Source organism: Chelonoidis abingdonii, chromosome 11 (genome assembly GCF_003597395.2).
Source record: "Chelonoidis abingdonii isolate Lonesome George chromosome 11, CheloAbing_2.0, whole genome shotgun sequence".
Classification (NCBI taxonomy): Eukaryota; Metazoa; Chordata; order Testudines; family Testudinidae; genus Chelonoidis; species Chelonoidis abingdonii.
In genome coordinates, this window is record NC_133779.1 from 24,711,955 (window position 1) to 24,733,124 (window position 21,170).

At 51.3% G+C, this 21,170-nt stretch overlaps 6 protein-coding genes across 8 annotated transcripts in view; 2 read left to right on the forward strand and 4 right to left on the reverse strand.

The window, feature by feature from the left end:
* The window catches only part of LOC116832388 (uncharacterized), an 8,989-nt gene extending 2,821 nt beyond the window's left edge, over positions 1-6,168 (reverse strand). The window contains exons 1-3 of the mRNA XM_075070655.1: positions 5,592-6,168; positions 1,469-1,582; positions 4-1,127 (exon numbers count right to left, since the gene is read on the reverse strand). Coding sequence (XP_074926756.1) covers positions 4-1,127; positions 1,469-1,582; positions 5,592-5,729 — 1,376 coding nt within the window. The 5' untranslated portion in view covers positions 5,730-6,168. The remainder of the gene's footprint in view (positions 1-3; positions 1,128-1,468; positions 1,583-5,591) is intronic.
* Positions 1-14,001, reverse strand: part of LOC116818371 (uncharacterized) — a 316,403-nt gene extending 302,402 nt beyond the window's left edge. Inside the window, exons 1-2 of the mRNA XM_075070381.1 lie at positions 12,812-14,001; positions 8,424-8,550 (exon numbers count right to left, since the gene is read on the reverse strand). Coding sequence (XP_074926482.1) covers positions 8,424-8,550; positions 12,812-12,892 — 208 coding nt within the window. The 5' untranslated portion in view covers positions 12,893-14,001. The remainder of the gene's footprint in view (positions 1-8,423; positions 8,551-12,811) is intronic.
* LOC116816556 (uncharacterized) overlaps positions 1-21,170 on the reverse strand; it is a 568,924-nt gene that overhangs the window by 479,388 nt on the left and 68,366 nt on the right.
* Positions 1-21,170, forward strand: part of LOC116836048 (uncharacterized) — a 616,551-nt gene that overhangs the window by 386,803 nt on the left and 208,578 nt on the right. The window lies entirely within an intron of this gene.
* LOC142047422 (uncharacterized) overlaps positions 1-21,170 on the forward strand; it is a 423,729-nt gene that overhangs the window by 265,451 nt on the left and 137,108 nt on the right. The window lies entirely within an intron of this gene.
* Positions 1-21,170, reverse strand: part of LOC142047430 (uncharacterized) — a 259,927-nt gene that overhangs the window by 214,508 nt on the left and 24,249 nt on the right. The window lies entirely within an intron of this gene.

The following is a 21,170-nucleotide window of genomic DNA, read 5'->3' on the forward strand; positions in this document are numbered from 1 at the left end:
AGCTTCTCCCTTGTGTGCATTCTCCAATGTGTGATAAGGTTTGAGCGCTGATTGAAGCTTTTCCCACACTCAGAGCATGTGTAGGGCGTCTCTCCTGTGTGGATTCTACGATGTGTGTTCAGGGCAGAGCTGTGACTAAAGCTTTTCCCACACTCAGAGCATGTGTAGGGCGTCTCTCCTGTGTGGATTCTCTGATGTGTGATAAGGTGTGAGCGCTGTTTGAAGCTTTTCCCGCACTCAGTGCACGTGTAGGGCTTCTCCCTTGTGTGGATTCTCCGATGTCTGATAAGCTTTGAGTATTCACTAAAGCCTTTCCCGCACTCAGAGCATGTGTAGGGCGTCTCTCCTGTGTGGATTCTCCAATGTATGATAAGGTCTGAGCGCTGTTTGAAGCTTTTCTCACAGTCAGTGCAGGTGTAGGGCTTCTCGCCAGTGTGGATTCTCTGATGTGTCATAAGGTTTGAGCGCTGTTTGAAGCTTTTCCCACACTCAGTGCACGTATAAGGTGTCTCTCCTGTGTGGATTCTCTGATGTGTGATAAGGTTTGAGCTCTGTTTGAAGATTTTCCCACATTCAGTGCACGTATAAGGCGTCTCTCCAGTGTGGATTCTCTGATGTGTGATAAGGTGTGAGCGCTGTTTGAAGCTTTTCCCGCATTCAGTGCACGTGTAGGGCTTCTCCCTTGTGTGGATTCTTCCATGTGTGATAAGGTTTGAGCGCTGATTGAAGCTTTTCCCACACTCAGAGCATGTGTAGAGCGTCTCTCCCCTGTGGATTCTCTGATGTCTGATAAGGTATGAACGCCAATTGAAGCGTTTCCCGCACTCATGGCATGTGTAATATGTGTCTTCAGAGATGATTCTCTCACTTGAAATAAGGTCTGACAAGCTACTGAAGATTTCCTCTGGCCTCTGCTCACTCTCACAGGCTTTTGCTTTTTCTGGGTGTGCACAAATCCCGGAAACATTCCCTTTGGATCTTCCTGATAATGTCCCATATGCTTCTACTTGCTCAGCATCTTCCTGCTGGGGTTTCTCCTCCTCGTTATCACTCACCATCTCATCACCTGATGGGAGACAGAGAGAATCCAGACATAGATCACTCCCTGCGCCTGACAGAAAGGAAATCTCAGAAAGAGGAATAGAAAAAGGGATGAACAATCCAAAATGTGTTGGAGAGATCAAACCTATCTGGAGCTGATTTTCCCCAAGCCCCTCCTCAGAGGAGAGAGGAAGGGATCGGTTTTGGTCTGCATCTCAACAGAACTCTAAGGGAAAAATGAGACTGGGGAAGGACCTGTTGCCAGTTGTTAGTCAGGATATGTGGGAAGCCATGAGTGACATCTACCTAATGATTCCACATCTGCAGGGAACAATCCTGAATTTGGGAGAGCTCACAGGGTCTTTGTAGGGTATCCCAAATATTTCCTGTATTCACAGTTCTTGAGTTGGTTTAACCACTTCCTCACCTGTGTAGGCAGCTCTCGGGAGCACTTCTTTCTCAGAGACTTGGAGATCTGGGACCCACGGCTCTTCCTCTCGTTCCAGCTGCAAAATGACATTAGGTTTGGAAACTGGAAACTCTATTCAGGGCAAAGAAAAGAAGGGAGGTCAGTGGAATTGGTGGGATACTTGTTACAAAACAAGTTATTACATCGTTTTAAGCTCAGCTCATTTTTAAGCAGTAACATCCCAAGGCCAGCTTCCTTGCCTCAAAGTGCCAGGAGAGTTGTTATTATTCTAAAATCATCTTCATTATCTTAGTGCCTAGGGACCAACTAACAGTGGCTCCCCACTGTGCTAGGCAAAATACAAACAGAGAAATAGTAGAGGCCCATGCCCTGAAGAATTTACAATCTAAATAGACAAGACAGACACAGAATGGAGGAAGGGTAGAACCACTGTTAGAATGGAGATATTCAGGCCTGCCTGTCAAGCCTAGACTTCAAGAACTTACAAGTATTTTTATCACTTAGCTAGTTACAGGAGTATGAAAAGAAAGAATCAAAATCTCAGTCCGTAGCTGCGTATGGGCCTTCTCTCACTAGACTAGTCTGAGGACTTGATCTTAGGCTAAGGCAGTGGTCCCCAAGCTTTTCGTCTGGGGCACCGGACGATGAACCACCAAGGATGTGGCCAACGGACAAGCATCCGCCGAAAAGCCGCCGAGAAGTGGCAACATCAAAGGCATCGCCGCCGAAATGCTACTGATTTTCGGCTTCATTTCGGCGGCGACGCGTCTTGATGACGCTGCTTCTCAGTGGCATTTTGGCGGACGCTTGTCCGCCGGCCACTACGTGGGTGCACATAGATGCCCTGGCAGGCGCCATGGCACCCACAGACACCATGTTAGAGACCCCTGGCTAAGGCCTTGGCTAAGCAGCAGGGGCAGCCATAAGCTGGGAAGCGAAAGGTCACATCCTCACATCCCAAAACAGTCACATTGGAATAAGGTGCTATTGGGCTCTTAGGAATACGATCCTGTCCAGATAGTGCCCATCACCAACAGATAAAGAAACAGATCTTAAGATGGATAAAGGAAACTTAGTTTGACAACATCCGGTCTGGCAAGAAATCACTTCTCAATGGCTCTGGCTGTGAAACCCTCATTTCTGTATTGTTCTATCTTTATGGCCCCACTTTTCTGTTGTTTTATGTGTCTGGTTCTCTAATTGTTTCTCTCTTCTGTACAATTAATTGTGCTAGTGTAGCTGAGAATATTACTACATAACACTGGGGTCAAACAAAGAGGGGGAAGGGAAAATTGAATCAGGTTTGTTAAGTGGGGGGGAACGGGAACAGGGACACAGGCAAGGTTCTGCGGTGTCAGAGCTGGGACGGGCACACGGGGTAAATGCTCTTTGGCGTCACAGATGGGCAGGGAGACACAGGGTAAATGGTCTGTGGCATCAGAGCTGGGAAGGGGAATGTGACGGGTTGGGTCACAGAAACCCCTTGGGACTGCCACTTGATGTGCTGAGACCACCTCTGAAGCCCATTTTCCCTGCCAGCTTGGGACTTCAGTACTGTCTTGTTGAGCCAGACACGCCAGCCTGCTGCAACACAGACCCAGGTCTGAACCACGTCCCCCAAAAGCTGCAGACTGAACTGAAAACAGTTTAAGAAGTGCTCCTCTCTCCAGCAGGTACCCAGTTCCCAATGGGATCCAAACCCCAAACGAATCCGTTTTACTCTCTATAAAGCTTATACAGGGTAAATTCATAAAGTATCCACCTTCTCTAACACTGACAGAGAGATATGCACAGCTGTCTGCTCCCCCAGTACCATTACTTCCTCTGGTTAATTAATAAGCAAAAGCGATTTTATTAAATATAAAAAGTAGAATTCAAGTGGTTCAAGTAATAACAGACAGAACAAAGTAAATTACCAAGGGAAATAAAACAAAAACACGCAAATCTAAACCTAATACAGTAGCAACTGAAACACAGATGATAATCTCACCCTCGGAGATGTTCCAATAAGCTTCTTTCACAGACTAGACTCCTTTCTAGTCTGGGCCCAATCCTTTCCCCTGCTACAGTCCTTCTTCTAGCTCAGGTGGTAGCTAGGGGATTTCTCATGACTGCAGCCCCCTTTGTTCTCTTCCACCCCTTTATACACCTTTGGCACAAGGCTGTGAATCTTTTTTCTCTTTGGTCCCTGCCTCCTTCTAAATGGGAAAAGCACCAGGTTTAAGATGGACTCCAGTACCAGGCGACATGGTCACATGTCCTGTGAGGCCCCTTCTTCCCGGCCTGACTCACAGGCAGGCTTGAAGTAAACAGAGCAATTGTCCTAGTTGATGGGAGCCATCAAGATTCTAAACTTACATTAATGGCCCACACTTTGCATAACTACAACAGGAGATCAGAGTTACATTTATAGTCCTACTTTCAGCTATACGAATGATACATTCATACAGCTAGATGAACACACTCAGTAGATTATAAGCTTTGTAATGATACCTTACAAGAGACCTTTTGCATGATACATATTCCAGTTATATTATATTCACACTTATTAGCTTATTTTGCATAAAATCATATGGAGCGCAACGTCCCAAAAGGACACGGGGTAAACGCTCCTGCGGCATCACAGCAGGGAATGGAACACTATGGAACCGTCTCTATTGACAAATAGAGATAAGCCCAGCTGGTGTGAAGGGCTTCGGAATATGCTTGCTTGGAAACTAACCCCAATAAACATCGCATTCTCTGCGCTTCAGACTTCTGGCCATTTGCTGCTTGCTGTCTGCGTGACAAGAACCAGGGAAGCGGGAGTGTGAAGGAAAACACTAACAAAACTGCCAATGACCTGATAACTAAGAGGTAAATCTTTAAGGAAGTTTTAATACACTTTGGAACAGATCAGGGATTCCCACAAGGACTGATGAGGGGGCAATGGTCAACACACATTTAGATCCTTTTCTTGTTTTATATCTTATTCCCATAAGGCTTAACCTCTGGCACACTGATTTGTTAGGCCTGAATAAAGATATAGCAGAAAACCAGCTTATGCCACCTGACCAAAGTCAGGCTAACAGAGGTTTGTGGGTAATCCCTGAGTGGAAAAGAACTGAGAAAGCAAAGGGAAAATGTCCTCCACCTTGTGCTGGGGAAAAATCTGAGATAAGGGAGCTCCCCTCCCTTCATCCTGGGCGATACTGTACCAACTTAAACTCTTGAAGTTGCAAAAAAGAGAGGGCATTTACTCCCCCTCCCTTCTTCCCTGAGGCTGCACAGATTCACCCTTCGTAAATCTAACACAAAGAGAATTTCCCTTCCTTGTTCCTTAGCCACCCAGAGAAAAACTCAAACAGTCTTAAAAGAAAGCTTTATATAAAACCCAGCCTCCCTGTTTTCACTCCTTGGTTCAGTTTTCTCTCTGTTTTAACTCCCCTACATTCCTAACTTCTGGTGCTTGCTAAGATATTGTTAATCACCTAATGCTGTAAAATATGTATACTAAAAGTGTCTAGTTTCTAGTTGTTAGAAAAAGGAGGTGGGTTGCTCCAGTGAATAATTTATAACGCGACGGAACTGTCTATATAGGCTTATACTAAAATGTAAAGGGCAGGCTGGTTCTGGAGATGAGCTGCTCTCTATTGATGCGTGCACTTGTCAATAAAGAGCTTTTAATCGGACCTTGCTGGTGTTGCCTGTCTCTCTCACGGTCAGACAACGAACTCTGCCGTCTGGGTTAGAGTCCCTGACACTGTCATGGATCCATAGGATCTCTGCAATGCCCTGGCTTTTAAACAGTTCTTGGGAGGTGCCCCTTGTGTGCGCCAGACTCCCAAGGGGTTCCACTCTTCCACAAGGACAGGCCATGTAGCTTCAACACCTGAGATTGAGCCTCTGGCTTCAACACTCCTATTTCAACCTGTGAGCTCTGCTAGCAGGTCCAGCTGAACTACACTCCTGTTCAGAGACTGTTCCTCAGTCATGCTTCAATGCACCTCAGAAAGTTCTTGCTGTGACATTGAGCAGACTTTTAAAACATAGCAGGGTTTATTAGTCAACCGAAACACAGCATTGGAAAGTCTTTTCATTAGCACAGAGAAGTAAAGAAAACAATATAGTCCATACTGACCAATGCCCTTGAGCTAAGCTGCTGTAGAAAACTGTTTTGTTTCCTCTCACTTTGCCTGTCCATTTGTCTTCGCTCCGGTAGAGCTCCCTGCATCTGCAAGCCCAGTTCTTCCTCTTCCCAAGAACATAACAAGTCCATGGATGCTTCACTCAGCTAAGTGGAGATCCTCCCATGGACAGGTGACAATTATTTCCTTGTCTCTGTCAGGTATTCCACTGATGTAGGTTGGTCCCAGCCAGCCCTTAATGACCCAGTCATATCACCCCATGACAGCTCTGTGACAACACACCTCACAATCTCCTGCTCTTTATAATCATAGCAATACCAATCACAGCAGGAAACTGAGGGGTGTATTGGCATCATACAAGTATCACCAAAAGTCCCACCTCTATCTCACACACACACTGCTCACTGCCCCTGGAGAGAAAGCAAAGCACAGGAACTGGATGTTAGTCCAGCAAACACAGTGGAGGACAAGCTGCAATCCTCACACACTGGTCAAAAAGGAGACGCATGTGGGTCCCTACCCATAGAGAGGGGCTGGCTAGAGGCCTGATACCTGAGGGCCATTCCTTGAGCACACCATGGAGGCAGGTCAAAGCTTAGCTACCCTGAACTGTGACATCGCAAAGCACATTTTGGGAATTAGGAAATCTAGTGACTCAGGTGTAATGGGAGGGAGAATTAAACTCCCCAGTGTGAGGAGAAGGCTGGGGAATTAAACACTAAAACTCAGGACCAACAACCTCTAATTCTTCCGGAAAAGGTGACTGTAAGAAATAAGAAACTGGGCCATGCAACCTCAGGAGGGACAGGCTCAGAGATCCAAAGAGCCTGGAGGGAAGACAGCTTTGGCTGCTGGAGATGGGGAGAGGAGGACACAAGACTCTCTCCAAACTCTCACTCCTGTTGACCCTGACCTGATTTATCATCTATGACCTACTCCCATGTCATCTGGGTCATTTTATGCTCGCTAGAGGTAAACATTATCTGAGTATTGCTTATTAGCTTGGAACATGCGTGGAGGGGCAAGGAGGTGAACATAGATAAATGGGTTATTAAGCTTGCTACAGTTAAGGGCCTTATATTAGGTGGAGGCTTTGTGGGAGAAGTTATGCTGAAGTCTGGGATTTACCTGAACAGGTCTAAGGACAGAATCCCAGGTCAGATATTTTGCACCTTCATTTGACAGAGACTAAGGAGTAACTACAAACAGGTGCAATACGCCACAGGATTCTGAAAGAAGGAAGTTTGGGGCAGGCTTTAGCAATTAGGTTGCTATGCGGTATCTCAGCAGCTAGAAGCATTTATATATATTGGAATTATTAATAACTAAGTGATGTAAATCATGAGTATTAAGGCTTGATGCGAAATGATGAACTTCCCAAAGACCACATGGGTTGGGGCAGCTATTGACATTCCTGTAAACAGACTAAAGGAGCAGATATGGTATATAGCCAACCTATTACCATAAGGAAGTGGATAAATTATCTCTCCTAGTGACCATTTCTTTCATTTTGTCGGGTCTCTGAGACAGTGTAAACTGAAGCAGGGCCTCCCTTCTGATGGCCTCCCTTGCCCCTCGACCTTTGTTTCCAATGGTGTCCATAACTTGAAAGTATGCACAGTGCAAGACCTCTTTACTATACTGATCTTAGTCTAATTGTTACGTGTATTGATCCTTGCCTATGATTTCAATTATAACTGTCTGTATGAAATCAAGTTTCTGTGTGTTTCACCAAATTCCATTTTTCTCAGTTAACTTTGAGTAGCCATGTACAAGGGCAAGTTGTACCCCAACATGTAATCTTATAGGTGTAAAAACTGTACAGGCTACACCACCACCCTGTGATAACATCAACATTTGCGCCTGGGTAGTGGCAGTGCTATGGGAGGGAGGATGCAGCAAGGACTCAGGATCGGTGGCCGGGGTCGCTGTGCATAGAGATGGGGAGGTTATATGGGGAGGGAGGTAATGAGTGGGAGAGGGTGGTGAAGAGTTAAAATAGTATTTGGGGGAGGAAACGTATAATGAAGTGAAACTGAACAGAAAGAAAACTGGAGTGCAGGCTCTCAAGCAACAAGTTTGAGTAGGGATTCGGGGTTAAAGGTCTGGGATCCCCCCAGCTCTAGATCCCCAAACCTCTCCTCCCTCCCACTGACCCACCCAGCCCACTTCCTGGGGCCCTTCCTCCACACTCCCTCCTCTTCGTCTCATTACTCTCAGCCGGCACCACCTCCCGCCACCTTGGGAGCTTCTTGTCTTCCCTCCTCGTCTCTTACTACCTCCTTCTTAGCTCTAATCCTGCACACACCCCCCCCATGTCTGGCACCCCAGAATGAGCTACTCTCCCCTTCCTCTCCTCCTCTCACATGGCTCTGGTCTCCTTTCACCGTTGGCTCTATTGAATGGCAACATTATACTCACTTCTATCAAAGAGGAGCTCATCTGACTGTCACACAAGCCATGCATCAGTCACACACCTATTTACTCAGTTTAGAATTCTACAGGCAGCATATTTTCCTCTTAAAAAGATTTAATTTTTAATAATTTTTAAAACATTCTTATTTATTTATGATTTTATTAATTAATTTTTAAAAAACAGTTATTAATGTAGTTATTAATGTAGCCAATAAGCATACATTAAATGCAATTTCAAAATGACTGATGACAAATGTCTAAAAATTATTCTAGTGGGTGGGAGATAGGCAAAAAAGAGGGGCAAGGAAACTTGTCAAAACTTGGATGATGAATAAAGGTATAAAGTTATTACTACTCAGGTTCTTCACAGACCCCACAGCTTCTAATAACCAGAGGACAGGACTCCTTACCCAGCGAAGTCACCGTCTCATACTTCTCCTGCATGACATCCCAGTAGAGGGCTCTCTGAGTGGGGTCCAGCAGAGCCCCCTCTTCTCTGGGGGAATACACAGCCACCTCCTCGAAGGTCACCGGCCCCTGAAAGAGCAAGAGTCCGACACTCAGGACTTGCTGCCCCACACTCATGGGGGAGAGGAGCCAAGCAAATGGAAGCTCTGGGTGGCTCACAGTCAAGAGTCCCACCCCACCCCCGCTCAGAACAGCCAGGAAACGCCAGGGGGAGGGGAGGAAGCGAGAGCCCTTGTCTCTCCCGGCAGATCCATCACCCCCCTACTAGCCACAGACGGATACAGGAGATGGATCCCCTAGCAGGGTGCAGGGAGAGCTCGCTGGCAGGGACCCCAACACTGTTCTCATTGTGAAGAGCTGGACAGGGCCAGGCTTAGTGGGGGGCAGACAACATGACGGTCCAGGGAGCCTTGCTGAGAGGGGTTCCTCCAGCAGGGGTGTCCTGTCTCTCCTCTCCCCACTTCTCTTCAGCTGTCTGCCCTACAACTGTTCCTGCAGCCCTGCCCCCTCCCCACACTTGGAGCTGCCCCTGCCAAGCTGCTCCCAGGAGCCTCCTGTGTGCTGCGCAGGGGGGTTGCTGATGATGTCGGGGTGGCCCCACCCTCCTGCCTCTGTGCCCAGTCTCTGCTGAGCTGAGCTGGGGGGACAAGATTCTGTGCTGCTGCCTCTGGGTCAGGAGTGGGAGCTGCTGGCCCCTGCTGCTGTGTGAACGAGCCTTCGGGCTAGTGAGTGCCGCTGTGCTGGAAATGACAGCGGGCTGTGTCTCACACTCCCCACACACACACACACACCCCACAACAGACACTTCAGTTACTGTTATTCCTTCTTTTTACTGCCTGTCAAAATGTGCAAAAGTACCTATAGTCTCTGTCATTTTATTCTTTCCCATTCGGTCAGGATGACAGTGCTGGTATTTTAGCTTTTTAACTGGTCTGTGCATTTCATCATTTTATTTCTGTCTTAGGCTTAAATTCAGTTTCTTTGAGTAACGAGTTCTAAAATGCCTCACCTGTCCTGGCTGCAGTAATTATCGTTATTACTGTTATTGCCGTATTGTGCTTTGTCATTCGTTATTTCAAATGGTAGCAAACAACAGATGTACATTTTGCTTGTACTTACCTTAGCAGGGCTCGTTTGAAAAAAAAATAGCTAAACTCAAAACTTCAGACACTGTGCAGATGAAGATCACTTATCTTCAGATTGTATTTTTAGTCTGTGACGAGCAGCAGGGAGTGGGAGAGGATTGACCTGGGGATGTTGCGGGGGAGTTTTACTGGGACTCTCTGCATTGGGATGGGATATCAGGGTGTGACTTCACTTGAGGGACAATAGCTGAGCATGTAACCTGAGCCCAGGAGGGGGATGGGCCTAGGTGACACCTTCTGCCCTGGAAATTGGACAAAGGCTGGAGGAGGAGCCGGGGGGTGTGGCTGGAGGGGGGGTTCAGCTTTGGAAATTTCTGGGGAATGGAGAGAGGCCAGAACTGGGTCTGGCTCCCAACCCCCCCCTAAGATTGACCTGACCAAGGGGTCCTGTTGTCTGTACCTACAAGCTCTGGTTTGGGACTGTGTTCCTGTCGTCTAATAAACCTTCTGTTTTACTGGCTGGCTGAGAGTCACGGTGAATGGCAGGAAGTCGGGGAGGTGCAGGGCCCTGACTCCCCAAACTTCATGGTACAGTTATATCTGGAAAGTAACTTAACATTTCTATGAAAATAAATGCAGTTCCAAGTATCATACTAACAGCAATGATGGAGTCAAATGTTAGTGAGTCACATTCATGACTGTGATCAGTAAACATAAATGCCAAAATAACTAGAAAATAAATTCCCGTTCTTAATAAAAGAGAAAAAACCTTAATCACGTATGGAAAATTAAGTAAATATGTTTTCAGTGGAGTGAAAAACAATTGACTAAAATAGAGGAGATAATGGCAGTAACACAGAGCGTGTCTGTTCAGTAAAATCTGCTTCCTTTCTCTATATTTATTTATCTCTGCTGAAGAGAGGGTGCAAAGTATCAAACTTGTGTTTCTGATACCTGCATCAAAGCTCCAGAACTGATACCTCAAGGCTTGGGATGGGAATATCTTGCTGTATTATCTCCTGATTGTTCTAAATTTACTCTTAAATTTACTATGTGGCTGTAATTGAGTCAGTATATATTTATCTTTCTTTACATAACAATTAGATACAGTGCTCGTCAGTGAATTTCTAAGTTATTTTCTGCAAAAAAACCCTACAGTTTTCAGGTGCCTCAGTAGCCCCTGAGATCACAGTTAAAGTTGCCCCCTCCCCAAAATCTGAAATGGCCCCTGGTGAGCCAGGAGCAGCCACAGAGCTGCAGGGTATCTGGGGCTCAGCAAGATGCAGCCCCCGTGTGAAGCACAAAGCCGTCTTGGGCTGCAGGCAGAGCGCCGGGCACCACAAGCCACAGCAGCAGTGTAGAGTGAGGGTGGGAACGGCAGCCAGTGATTTTAGTTTACGTTCATTTACTGTGTGGTGTTATAAATAACTAACACGTTATGTCATATAGAATCACTGTATGTTAATCCCTAATGATTGATCGGTATGTAGCGAGAATAATCATGTATTCGGTATCTAAATAAATAGGGTTGAAACACAAGGCCTGTAGGCTGAGACCTGCAAGATTTTAGCTTCGCTGTTTTAGGCCTTGGAGCTAAGAAACGCTGACAGAAGTAAATGGCCGAGGAATAACCTGATGCCCTAAAATGATGGGAGAAGAGGTACTAAGTGATAACAGGGTGAACAATTAGCCAGAAGATTAATTTGAAATAAAAAAATTCTGTAAGGCACATTTGGAAACAGAGGTGCCTTTAACTACAGGATACAGGTGGTGCGTCAATGCTAATGAGGTATAATCAGAATCACATTATAAAAAGGGGGGGCTCAGAGCAGGAAAACTGAGCTCCCTACGGAACCATCCCTCCAGTGATGATCATTCCACGAGAGACTCATCAGACCCTAATACTATTGTTCAGGATGTGAGTAGAACTAGAGTTGTAACTTTTGCACAGGTCTTTCTAGAATGTCTGTGTGCCTGGGTCGTCATAGCCTTAAGTGTAACTTTAATAAAACCTGTAAAACTGACCAGACCTTGTGCTTGTGAATGTCTGTGTGGTCACTACCCTTGGTCTGTGTGTGTTCCTAGAGACTGTACATTTGAAGCAAGTAGCAGAGGCGACTTTCACTCTGTTAAGCTTGAAACTGTCACCACCAGAGCCGACCCCGCTGTGGTGTAATGCCACATTACAAACTGCACTTTACATAAAATAAAAGGCTGCACAATACACCACACACCAGGCATCCTCACTTCTGCGCTGCTGCTGGCGGTGGCATTGCCTTCAGAGCTGGGCACTCGGCCAGCAGCCACTGCTGTGAGGCCACCTTGCCAGTGCTGAATTTGTGCCGGGGTGAGCTCTGGTGCCTCTTTCAATAACATTAAGCACTAGAGAGAGGCATCGGGGTCTGGACGTGATGGTGGGGAGCCCGTGAGGGCCAGGGGTGAGGGGGGCACCAAAATACAAGTTCACCCAAGGTGCCATTTTCTCTAAGGCCAGCACTGGAGCTGGGTATGGGGCACAGCACATCCCCTAAGGCCGTGGTTCTCAACTAGGGGTCCCTGGACGTCTCGGGGGCTGTGAACAGGTTTCAGGGGGTCCTCCAAGCAGGGCCTGTGTTAGACTTGCTTGGGCCCAGGGCAGAAAGCCCAAACCTCAATGCCTGGGGCTGAAGCCTGGGGCCATGAGCCCTGCCACCAGGGCTGAAGCCAAAGCTTGAACAATTAGCTTTGTGGGGGGGCTGTCACATGGGGCCCCAGGCAATTGCCCTGGTTGCCACCCGTAACGCCAGCCCTGGCTTTTATATGCAGAGAACCAGGCATACGCAGGGCCGTGGAGTTTTTATAGCACGTTGGGGGCTTAGAAAGAAAAAGTTAAGAACCCCCCCCCCCCAAGCCTCACTGGTGGGTGCCCCTCACATCTCACAGCAGCCGCTGGTTAATCAGGTCGGGCTCCAGCCCTGGGAGTCTGGTCCGTTTTCCTAGCCCCACCTAGGGGGGTGTTTCCTGTCCCACAAATTAGAGCATTTCCACCCTCTAACCTCATGGGTCTGTTCCTAGAATGGAAGCCGCATATTAAACCAGTCCCAAGAGGTTTGCCACACCCTGGCCTCCCCCCATTCTCCACCCTGGGAATTTTTTTGGCAAACTCCAACCTCCAATCCAGACTGCCCAAGCCTCCACCTCCTGTGTATTTGCTGTCCCTCCCCTCCAGCAGGAACCCACCAGCCCCCTCCACCGATAATCCCTACCTGAACTGGCTCCTCCGCAGCCGTTTCCCTTCCCTGTCCCATGGGAGGATGGGATGAGCTGGAGCCAAACAGGGACGACATCCTGCAGCCTGGCAGGGCGAGAAGGGCAAATGTGGAGGTCTCAGAACAGGCTTTAGTTCATGTCACATCACGATTCCCCAGGATCTTTCCCTGCACAGACACAGCCTAGATTCTGCCATGCTGGGAACATGCTCCATCTCTTTATTGCAGGGGAGACCTGCCCTCCTGCCAGGCTAAGCCCACAGGGAGATTTTTCAGCCTCCCCAGTAATAAAGTCTCTGAACAAAATGCTAGAAAGGAGCAGAAGCAAAGGGGCTGGGCAGGCTCCATAGGGACACTGGCTCCTCCCTTCCCCTCCTGTTCGGCCATGTCCTGTTTCTGGCAGAGATCGGCCACCCCATCTCCCCCCCAGAGGCAGCCATGTCTGCGGGCTGCCCCAAGCCAGCACCTACTAACCACCACCCACGTTGGGGGAATGACACAGGACAGCAAATTCCCACCTACCCAAGGACAAATCGCTGCAGATAAACGGGCTGGGTCACACCCCAAAGCTGAGCAGAACTGAAATGGCAATTGGACAATTACAGAGAAAATAGGGAAAATAAGAGACTAGAGAGTCAATAATTGTAGGGAAAACGAGGGAATCTCCTTGGATTTTCTAGCCACATGTGGGGAGGGAGAGAGAAGGGGAAGAACTAGAGAGAATTGTTATCAGGTTTTGAGACGGAAAGAAAAGGCACAAACAGGAGAAGGATGCAAGTAGCTCACCCCGTGACCATAGGCGTGTGCAGCACATTTCATTAGGGTGGGCACCCAGGGAGCCCCACCCCATCCACTGCCTCCCACTTCCTGCCCCCTGGCTGCCCCCCTCAGAATGCCCCTGCTCCTTGTCCCCTGACTGCCCCCTCCTGGGACCCTGCCCCTAACTGCCCTCCAGGACCCATCCCCCTATCTAAGCCTCCCGCTCCTTGTCCCTGACTTCCCCCTCCTGAGACCCCCCCCCACTGTAACGGCCTTCCTAGGACCCTGCCCTACCTGTCCCCCTGACCCTTATCCACACCCCCCCCAGACAGACCCCCAGGACTCCCACTCCTATCCAACTGCTCCCTGCCCCCTGACAGGACCCCCAGAACTCCCGACCCATCCAACTCCCTCTGCTCTCTGCCTGTCCCGACCCGCTCCACCCCCCCCCACAGGCATCTCTCAAAGCCTCAACCCATCCAACCCCCCTGCTCCTTGTCCCATGATCCACACCCCCTCCAGAGACCCCCCCCCACCCCTAATCACCCCCCCAACTATCCAACCCCCTCTCCCACCTCCTGGCAGCTCTGTCCAGTGGCTGCTCCCACCCACACACTCAAAGTGGCAGAGGAGGTTCCCTCTCCTTCGGTGGGAAGGTTGCCTAGTGGTTAAGGCACAGGACTCAGGCTCAGGTGTTCTGGGTTTGAGTCTCTGCTCTGCCACAGACTCCCTGCTTAGCCTTGGAAAGTCACTGCACCTCTTTGTGCCCTAGAGCCCACCTGCCAAATGGGGCCAATGCTGATCCTGCCTCCTGGGCTAAATCCATTCATGGCTGGGTGACGGTGGGGGAAATGGAGATCCCAACATGGGGAGATTTGGGCTGAATTTCTTCACAGCCGGAGAGTGGGAGCCAGCTCCACAGGGGGATGGGAGCGAGAGGGGCTCAGGGCAGCTGCACACAGAGTGGGGTCAGGGCTTCAGCCTTGCAACTTCTGCCACTAAGGTGGCTGGGGCTCCCGAGCCGGGGACTTCAGCCCACATCTTCTGCCAGGGTCCAGGGCTTCTCCTCCCTGCCCCAGGGTGGCTCCTCTCCCCTCCATCCCCCCAGTGCAGCTCCTGCTGGGGTCTGGGCTCTCCCCCCACCTCCCAACCCTGCGTGGCTTCTCCTCCCCTGCCCCAGCTTGGCGCTTCTCCCCCCCAACTGCAGCTCCTGCAGGGGCCCGGGGCTTCTCTCCCCCCCACCCTCCCAGTGTGGCTCCAGCCCAGTCCAGGGCTTCTCCTCCCCCCACTCCAGCTCGGCTCCTCTCCCTGCCCCCCGCCGGTATCTGGAGCTTCGCCTCCCCCAACCTACCACTGCCCCAGCCCCAGCCTAGCCGGGCTCCCTGGGGCACCCGATGCTGCTGTGGCCGGAGCCGAGCCTGGCGGGCAGGGAGCAGCGGATTCACGCGGAGGCCATGGCAGAGCCATCAGCCGAGAGGTGCGGGGCAGCCCAGGGAAGCGGGGCGGGCTGTGCTGCTGCTGGCCCCGCACCCCTGCCCACCCTGACCCTGAGGCTGTTTGTTTGGGGGGACTCACTCAGCCCCCTGCAGGAGCAGGGAGGGGGGAGCAGTTGAGCGCGGAGCCTGCCCAGCAAACAGCTGATCGCAGCTGTGCGCGCAGGCTGCCCCCAGGGAAAAGCTCAGCTGGACGTAGGTATCTCTGACCCACACGAACTCCCTGAGGACTCCTTCATCCGGGATGTAGGTATCTTTACCCCACAAACCTCCTAAGCCCCCCAAGGACCCCTATAGGCTGGACATAGGTATCTGTGCCCCCCATGATCCCCTAAGTCCCCCTGGGACCCCTACAGCCTGGATGTAGGTATCTGTGACCCTCACAAATGCACTAAACCCCCAGGGTGCCCTCCATTTGGACGTAGGTATCTCTCGGCCCCCCACAACCCCCAAATCCCCCTGGGGACCCCTACAGCCTGGACGTAGGTATCTGTGCCCGCCCCGACCTCTAAAGCACCCCCAGGACCTCCTATAGCCTGAAGTTAGGTATCTGTGCTCCCACAACCCCCCTAAGCCCCCCAGCACCCTTCTAGTCTTCTGGACGTAGGTATCTGTGCCACCCACGAACCCTATAAGCCCCCCAGGGACCTCTTGAGCCTGACGTAGGTATTGGGCAACCCACACCAACCATCTAAGCCTCCCCACCCCCAGACCCCTAAAGATGGGAGAGAGTTATCTGTGCCCCCACGAATCCCTACAGGCCCAAGGAGGGACCCTACAGCCTGGACGATAGGTATTTGTGCACTCCCAGAAACTCTCTAATCCTTCCAGGGACATCTCCAACCTGGACGTAGGTATCTGAGCTCCCCACGAACCCCCTAATCCCTGGGGACCCCGACAGCCTGGATGTAGGGTTATGTGCGACCACAGCCCCTCTATGCACCCTAGGAACATCTACAGCCAGGAAAACGTTGGTATCTGTGCCCCTGCATACTAACCCCTAAGCCGACGGAACCCCTACAGCCTGGACATAGGTATCTGTGCCCCCACGAACCCGCATAAGCCTCCCAGGGACCTTTACAGCCAGGACATTGTATCTGTGTCCCCCCATGAAATCTCCTAAGCTCTCCAGGACCCCTCCAGTCTGCACGTAGGTATCTGTGACCTCCCAGAAACCCCTAATGCCCCAGGAACCCCTACAGCCTGGACGTAGGTATCTGTGTCTCCACGAACTCCTAAACCACCAGGGGTTCCCTCCAGCTAGGACTAGGTTCTGTTCCCCTTCGAAATGAGCTTCAGCCTTTAGTAACCTGTGCCTCCCAGCAGGTGATCCCTCACTGAAGACCTGAACGTAGTATCTTGTCCCCTGATCCCTAAGCACCCCCGTAGGAGGACGTAGGTATCTGTGGCTTACCCATAACCCCTCTCATAAATCCCCAGCGACCCTGCTTCAGCCTGGACGTACCTACTGTGACCCCCACGAACCCCTGTTCCCGTTAACCCCAGGGATAGCCTACACTGCTGGACACACCCTGAGCACCACACAACTGCCCCTAAGCTCCTCAGGACACATCCTGACCTGGATGTATCTTGACTCCCCCCCCCCTAATCTCCCCGGGACACCGAAGCCTGGACCAGGTGTATCGGTGCCCCCCACAAACCCCCTATACCCTTCAAGTAACCCTCCAGCCTAGATGATAGTATTTGTACTTTCCCCGCACAGCCCCCCTGGGATCCTACAGCCTGGAGTTCTATCTGTGCCCCCCATGTAAACCTCTAGCAACCCCCACTGGGAGCCCCTCCAGCCTGGGACAGTAGGTAGGCTCTGTGCCCCAGAAACCCCCATCAAGACCCCCTGGGGACCCTACAAGCCCTAGATATAGTATTTGGACCCGCATGAAAACCCCATAAGCCCAGGAACCCTGGGACGGGGTGGGAATTTTGTCCTGCAACACCTCAGGGAGGTTGATATTGTGCCCCCACGAAGCCCCAACCCCCCCGGGACCCCTCAGCCTGGACATAAGTATCTGTGACCACACGCCACGATAACACAGTAGCACCTGTAGGGACGCCTACAACTAAAGGGATCTTGGGTCCCCTAACCTCCACCAGGGACCCTACTGGACCTAGCAGATGGAATTATCTGTGCCACCCCACAAACCAACTAAGCCCCCCGGACCCTCCAGCCTGGATTAGGTATCTGTGCCCCCATGAACCCCTAAGCCCCAGGGACCCTCCCAGCCTGGACCTAGGTATCTGTGTCCCCACCAGAAACCCCCTAAGCCCTTCAGGGACCCCATACCAGCCTGGATGCAGGTATCTGTGCCCCTCACAAAGTGCCTAAGGCCTCCCCTCCCGGGAACCCTCCAGCCTGGACTTAGGTATCAATGCCCCCCGCAACACACCCTAATTCCCCTTGGAAGCCCTATTACCCGGATGTAGGTATCTGTGCCCCCACAAACCCCCTAAGCCTCCCAGGGACCCCAACAGCCTAGCCACGTAGATGTATCTGTGCCCTCCAGAAACCCCTAACCCCCCAGGAACCCTCCACCTGGACGTAGATATCTGTGCCCCTCCAAACAAACCCCTAAGTCCCCCAGAACCCCTAGAGCCTGTAGAGATAGTATCTCTGCTGTCCGCAACCCCCCCTAATCCTCCCCAGAGGACCTCTCCAGGTGTGGACGTACAATTCTGTGCCCCCCACAAACCCCCTAAGCCCCCTGAGGAACCCCTCCAGCCTGGATGTACATATCTGTGCACCCCCCCTGACAACCCTTAGATCCCCCCAGGATCTCTATAGCCTGGACAGAAGTATCTGTGTCCCCTACATACCACAGCAAGCCCCCCCAGACACCCTTCCAGGCACATACATAGGTATCTGTGGCCCCTCACCAAATCCCAGGACCCCCAGTCAGGACGGGTGGCAGGCTACCACCTATGTCAGCCTGGCACTGAAGGTATTCGACGCCTGTCCCTCTAAGTGTCAGAACTCTCTACAGCCTGGACGTAGGTATCTCTTGGTGTCCTCTACGAAACCCTAAGTTTCCCCATCAGAACCTCTTACCAGCCTGGACGCAAGTACGCTATGCCCCCCACAACCCCCCTACTCCCCAGGGTCCCGACCATCCTGGACGTAGCAGTATCTGTGCCTACGAACCCCTTAAGCCCCCCTCCAGGGACCCCATCCAGCCTGGACAGTTTAGGTATCTATGCCCCCCATGACCCCTAAGCCCCCAGGGATCTCTACAGCCTCTACGCAGGTGTATGGTCTGTACCCACAACCCCATGGCCCCAGGGTGTCCTGACTCTATCCTGGAGAGAAATGCGCTGTGCATTACCCTAAGCATGGCCCCAGTGTCACTGTTGCTCCATGCGGGAAATGCATTAACCCTGCTGGCCACATGGTGTCACTGGTTGCTCTGTGAGGAATGCTCTGTGCGAGTGACCCCTAAGTGCCCACAGGTGTCACTACAGCTCCATGCAGGGAAATGCTCTGTGCATTACCCTGCTGGCCACACGGTGTCACTGTTGCTCCATGCGGGAAATGTTCTGTGGCATTACCCTGCGTGGCCACACGGTGTCACTGTTGCTCCATGCGGGAAATGCTCTGTGCGTTACTGTGATGGGGTAGGGACTGTCTGTGTGGGGGAGGGGAGAGCAGGGGGTGAACTTTAGGACCGGACATGTGCTCAGCCTGTAACCTGAGCTAGGGCAGGGGGAGGGGTCAGCACCTTTGCCCGGGAAGCTGGACACAGGAAGGGGCCGGCTGGAGGGAGTTGGGTTAGTTCAGTTTCGGTTTGGGGCTTGGGTGGTTGGAATTCAGGAATTCCAAACTGGGAACTAAGGGCCTTCATCCTGAACCCCAGCAAGGACTCGATTGAGGGGTCCTGGTTGTGCCCAAAAGCTCTGCTGTATCCTTATGTTCCTGTTGGCCAAAAAAACCTTCTGTTTTACTGGCTGGCTGAGTCACTGTGTGTCCCAGGAAGAGGGGTGCAGGGCCGGATTCCACCACACTCTGTGACACCCCCTAAGCCCCTCTGGGACCCTTCAGCCTGGATGTAGGTATCTGTGCCCCCCACAAACCCTGAGCCTCCCCAGGGACTGACCCTACAGCCTGGACTAGAATATCTTGGTGCCCCACGAACCCTCTTGAAGCCCTCCAGGGACCCTCCTACCCTGGACGCATAGGTGGAGGACCCTTCTGGCCAGGCTGAACTGATAGCAGCAAAGGACTGGGTTCAATACATAGAGGGTCCTTCCCTACAGCGTAATGCAAACCAGCTCGAGCCTCCACCCAGTGACATGGGAAATTTTACATACGCACCCCTAGGTGCCTGAAAGAGGCAATACTTCCCTCTTGCAAGCACAGAGTCTGGGTGCAGCAGAAATGTTTAAATAACGTGAGATAAAACATAGCATTAAATGGGAAAACCTCAGACTACGGCCGTGTCCTTTTCCCTGGGCTCTTGAGTCAGCAATCCCAGATCACCCCAAGACTCCAAAAGTCCCCTCTCAAGAATGTTCAGAGAGTCCAGCAACCCCAAAATCACCATGTCCTTTGAAGCCTCCCAATGAGTCATCTGCAGTCTGCCGAGCCTGGGTACGAAGGGCAACTAACCTGCAATGGTTGTCCACTGCCAACTACGCCCTGCCCTGCCTCTTCCGTGGGATTCTGCTTCCGCCTTCCCCACGAACTGCTCAGCTTGGTCCACCAGCTGCTCTGCTCCACCAGCCAACCTGTGATCTGCTCCAGTTGTCCCCAAAAACTGCTCGGCTCACCTCACTCCATGGCCCACACCAACCATCCCACAAACTGCTCCTCTCCATCAGCTGCTCTGCTCCACAATACAGCTTCAGACTCCCCCACTAACTAGCACAGCTCTTTAGTAATTTCAGCACAAGAAGCTGGAACTTCAATTCTTAAGAGAAACAGAAATCAGTTCTCGTATTCAACTGTTAAAAGAGAAGAAGATGCAATTGGCATTTCTGGCTCACCCAAGGAGCCCACTCCCTTGTCTAGTGAGTGCCACTCAGTTGATGGTGAGAATCCCTGTCTCAAAGCAGTTTCACAGTTCCTCATCCACACAATCAGGGTGACAACACTCCACATCTCACGCCCCCACAACAAATAAACTGGGGATACCACAGCTGCCAAAGCAACCATCCCAGGCTGCCATGGCCGTGTCAGGCGGGGTGGCTGTGCCTATGAAAATATAATCAGCCCCTGAAATTCTTTTCCACACTCACCTTAATTCACCACCAGATGTCAGGATAGAGTTCATCCTGCTTCTGCTTACATAGGTATCTATGCCCCCCACAACTTCCTAATCCCACCGGGACCCATCTCACCTGGATAAAGGTATCTGTGCACCCCACAAACCTCTAAGCCCCCCAGGAAACCCACAAGCCCAGATGTAGGCATCTGTATGCCCCACAAACCCCCTAAGACCCACAGGACCCCTCCAGCCTGTAGATAGGTATCTGTGACCATCAGAGCCCCACAAAGACCTTCGGGACCCCTACAGCATGGATGTTTGTATCTGTGACCGCCACGAACCGCCTAAGCTACCCAGGGCCCCCTAGAATTGGGAAGTAGGTATCTGTTGCCCCCCAACACACCTAATCCCCCCTGGACCCCTCCAGCCTAGACATAGGTATCTCTGACCCCATGAATCCCCTAAGCCACGACGGGACCCTTCCAGCATGGACATAGGTATCCGTGCCCCCACAACCCTCCTAAGACCCCCAAAACTCCTCCAGCCTAGACGCAGGTATCTGTGCCCCCCCACAAACCCGCTAGGCCATGATGGGACACCTCCAGCCTCGACATAGTTATCTGAGCTCCCCACAACCCCCCTAAGCTCCCCAGAACCCCTCCAGCCTAGACACAGATATCTGTGCCCAACACGATCCCCCTAAGGCCCCCAGGACCCCTCTTGCCTGGATGAAGGTATCTGTGCCCCTCACAAACCCCTAAGCCCCCCCAGGATCCCTATAGCCTGGATGTAGGCATCTGTGCACCCTCACCAACCCACTGATCCTCCCAGCGTCCCCTACAGCATGGACGTAGGTATCTGTACCCCAAAATGCCCCAAAGCAACCCC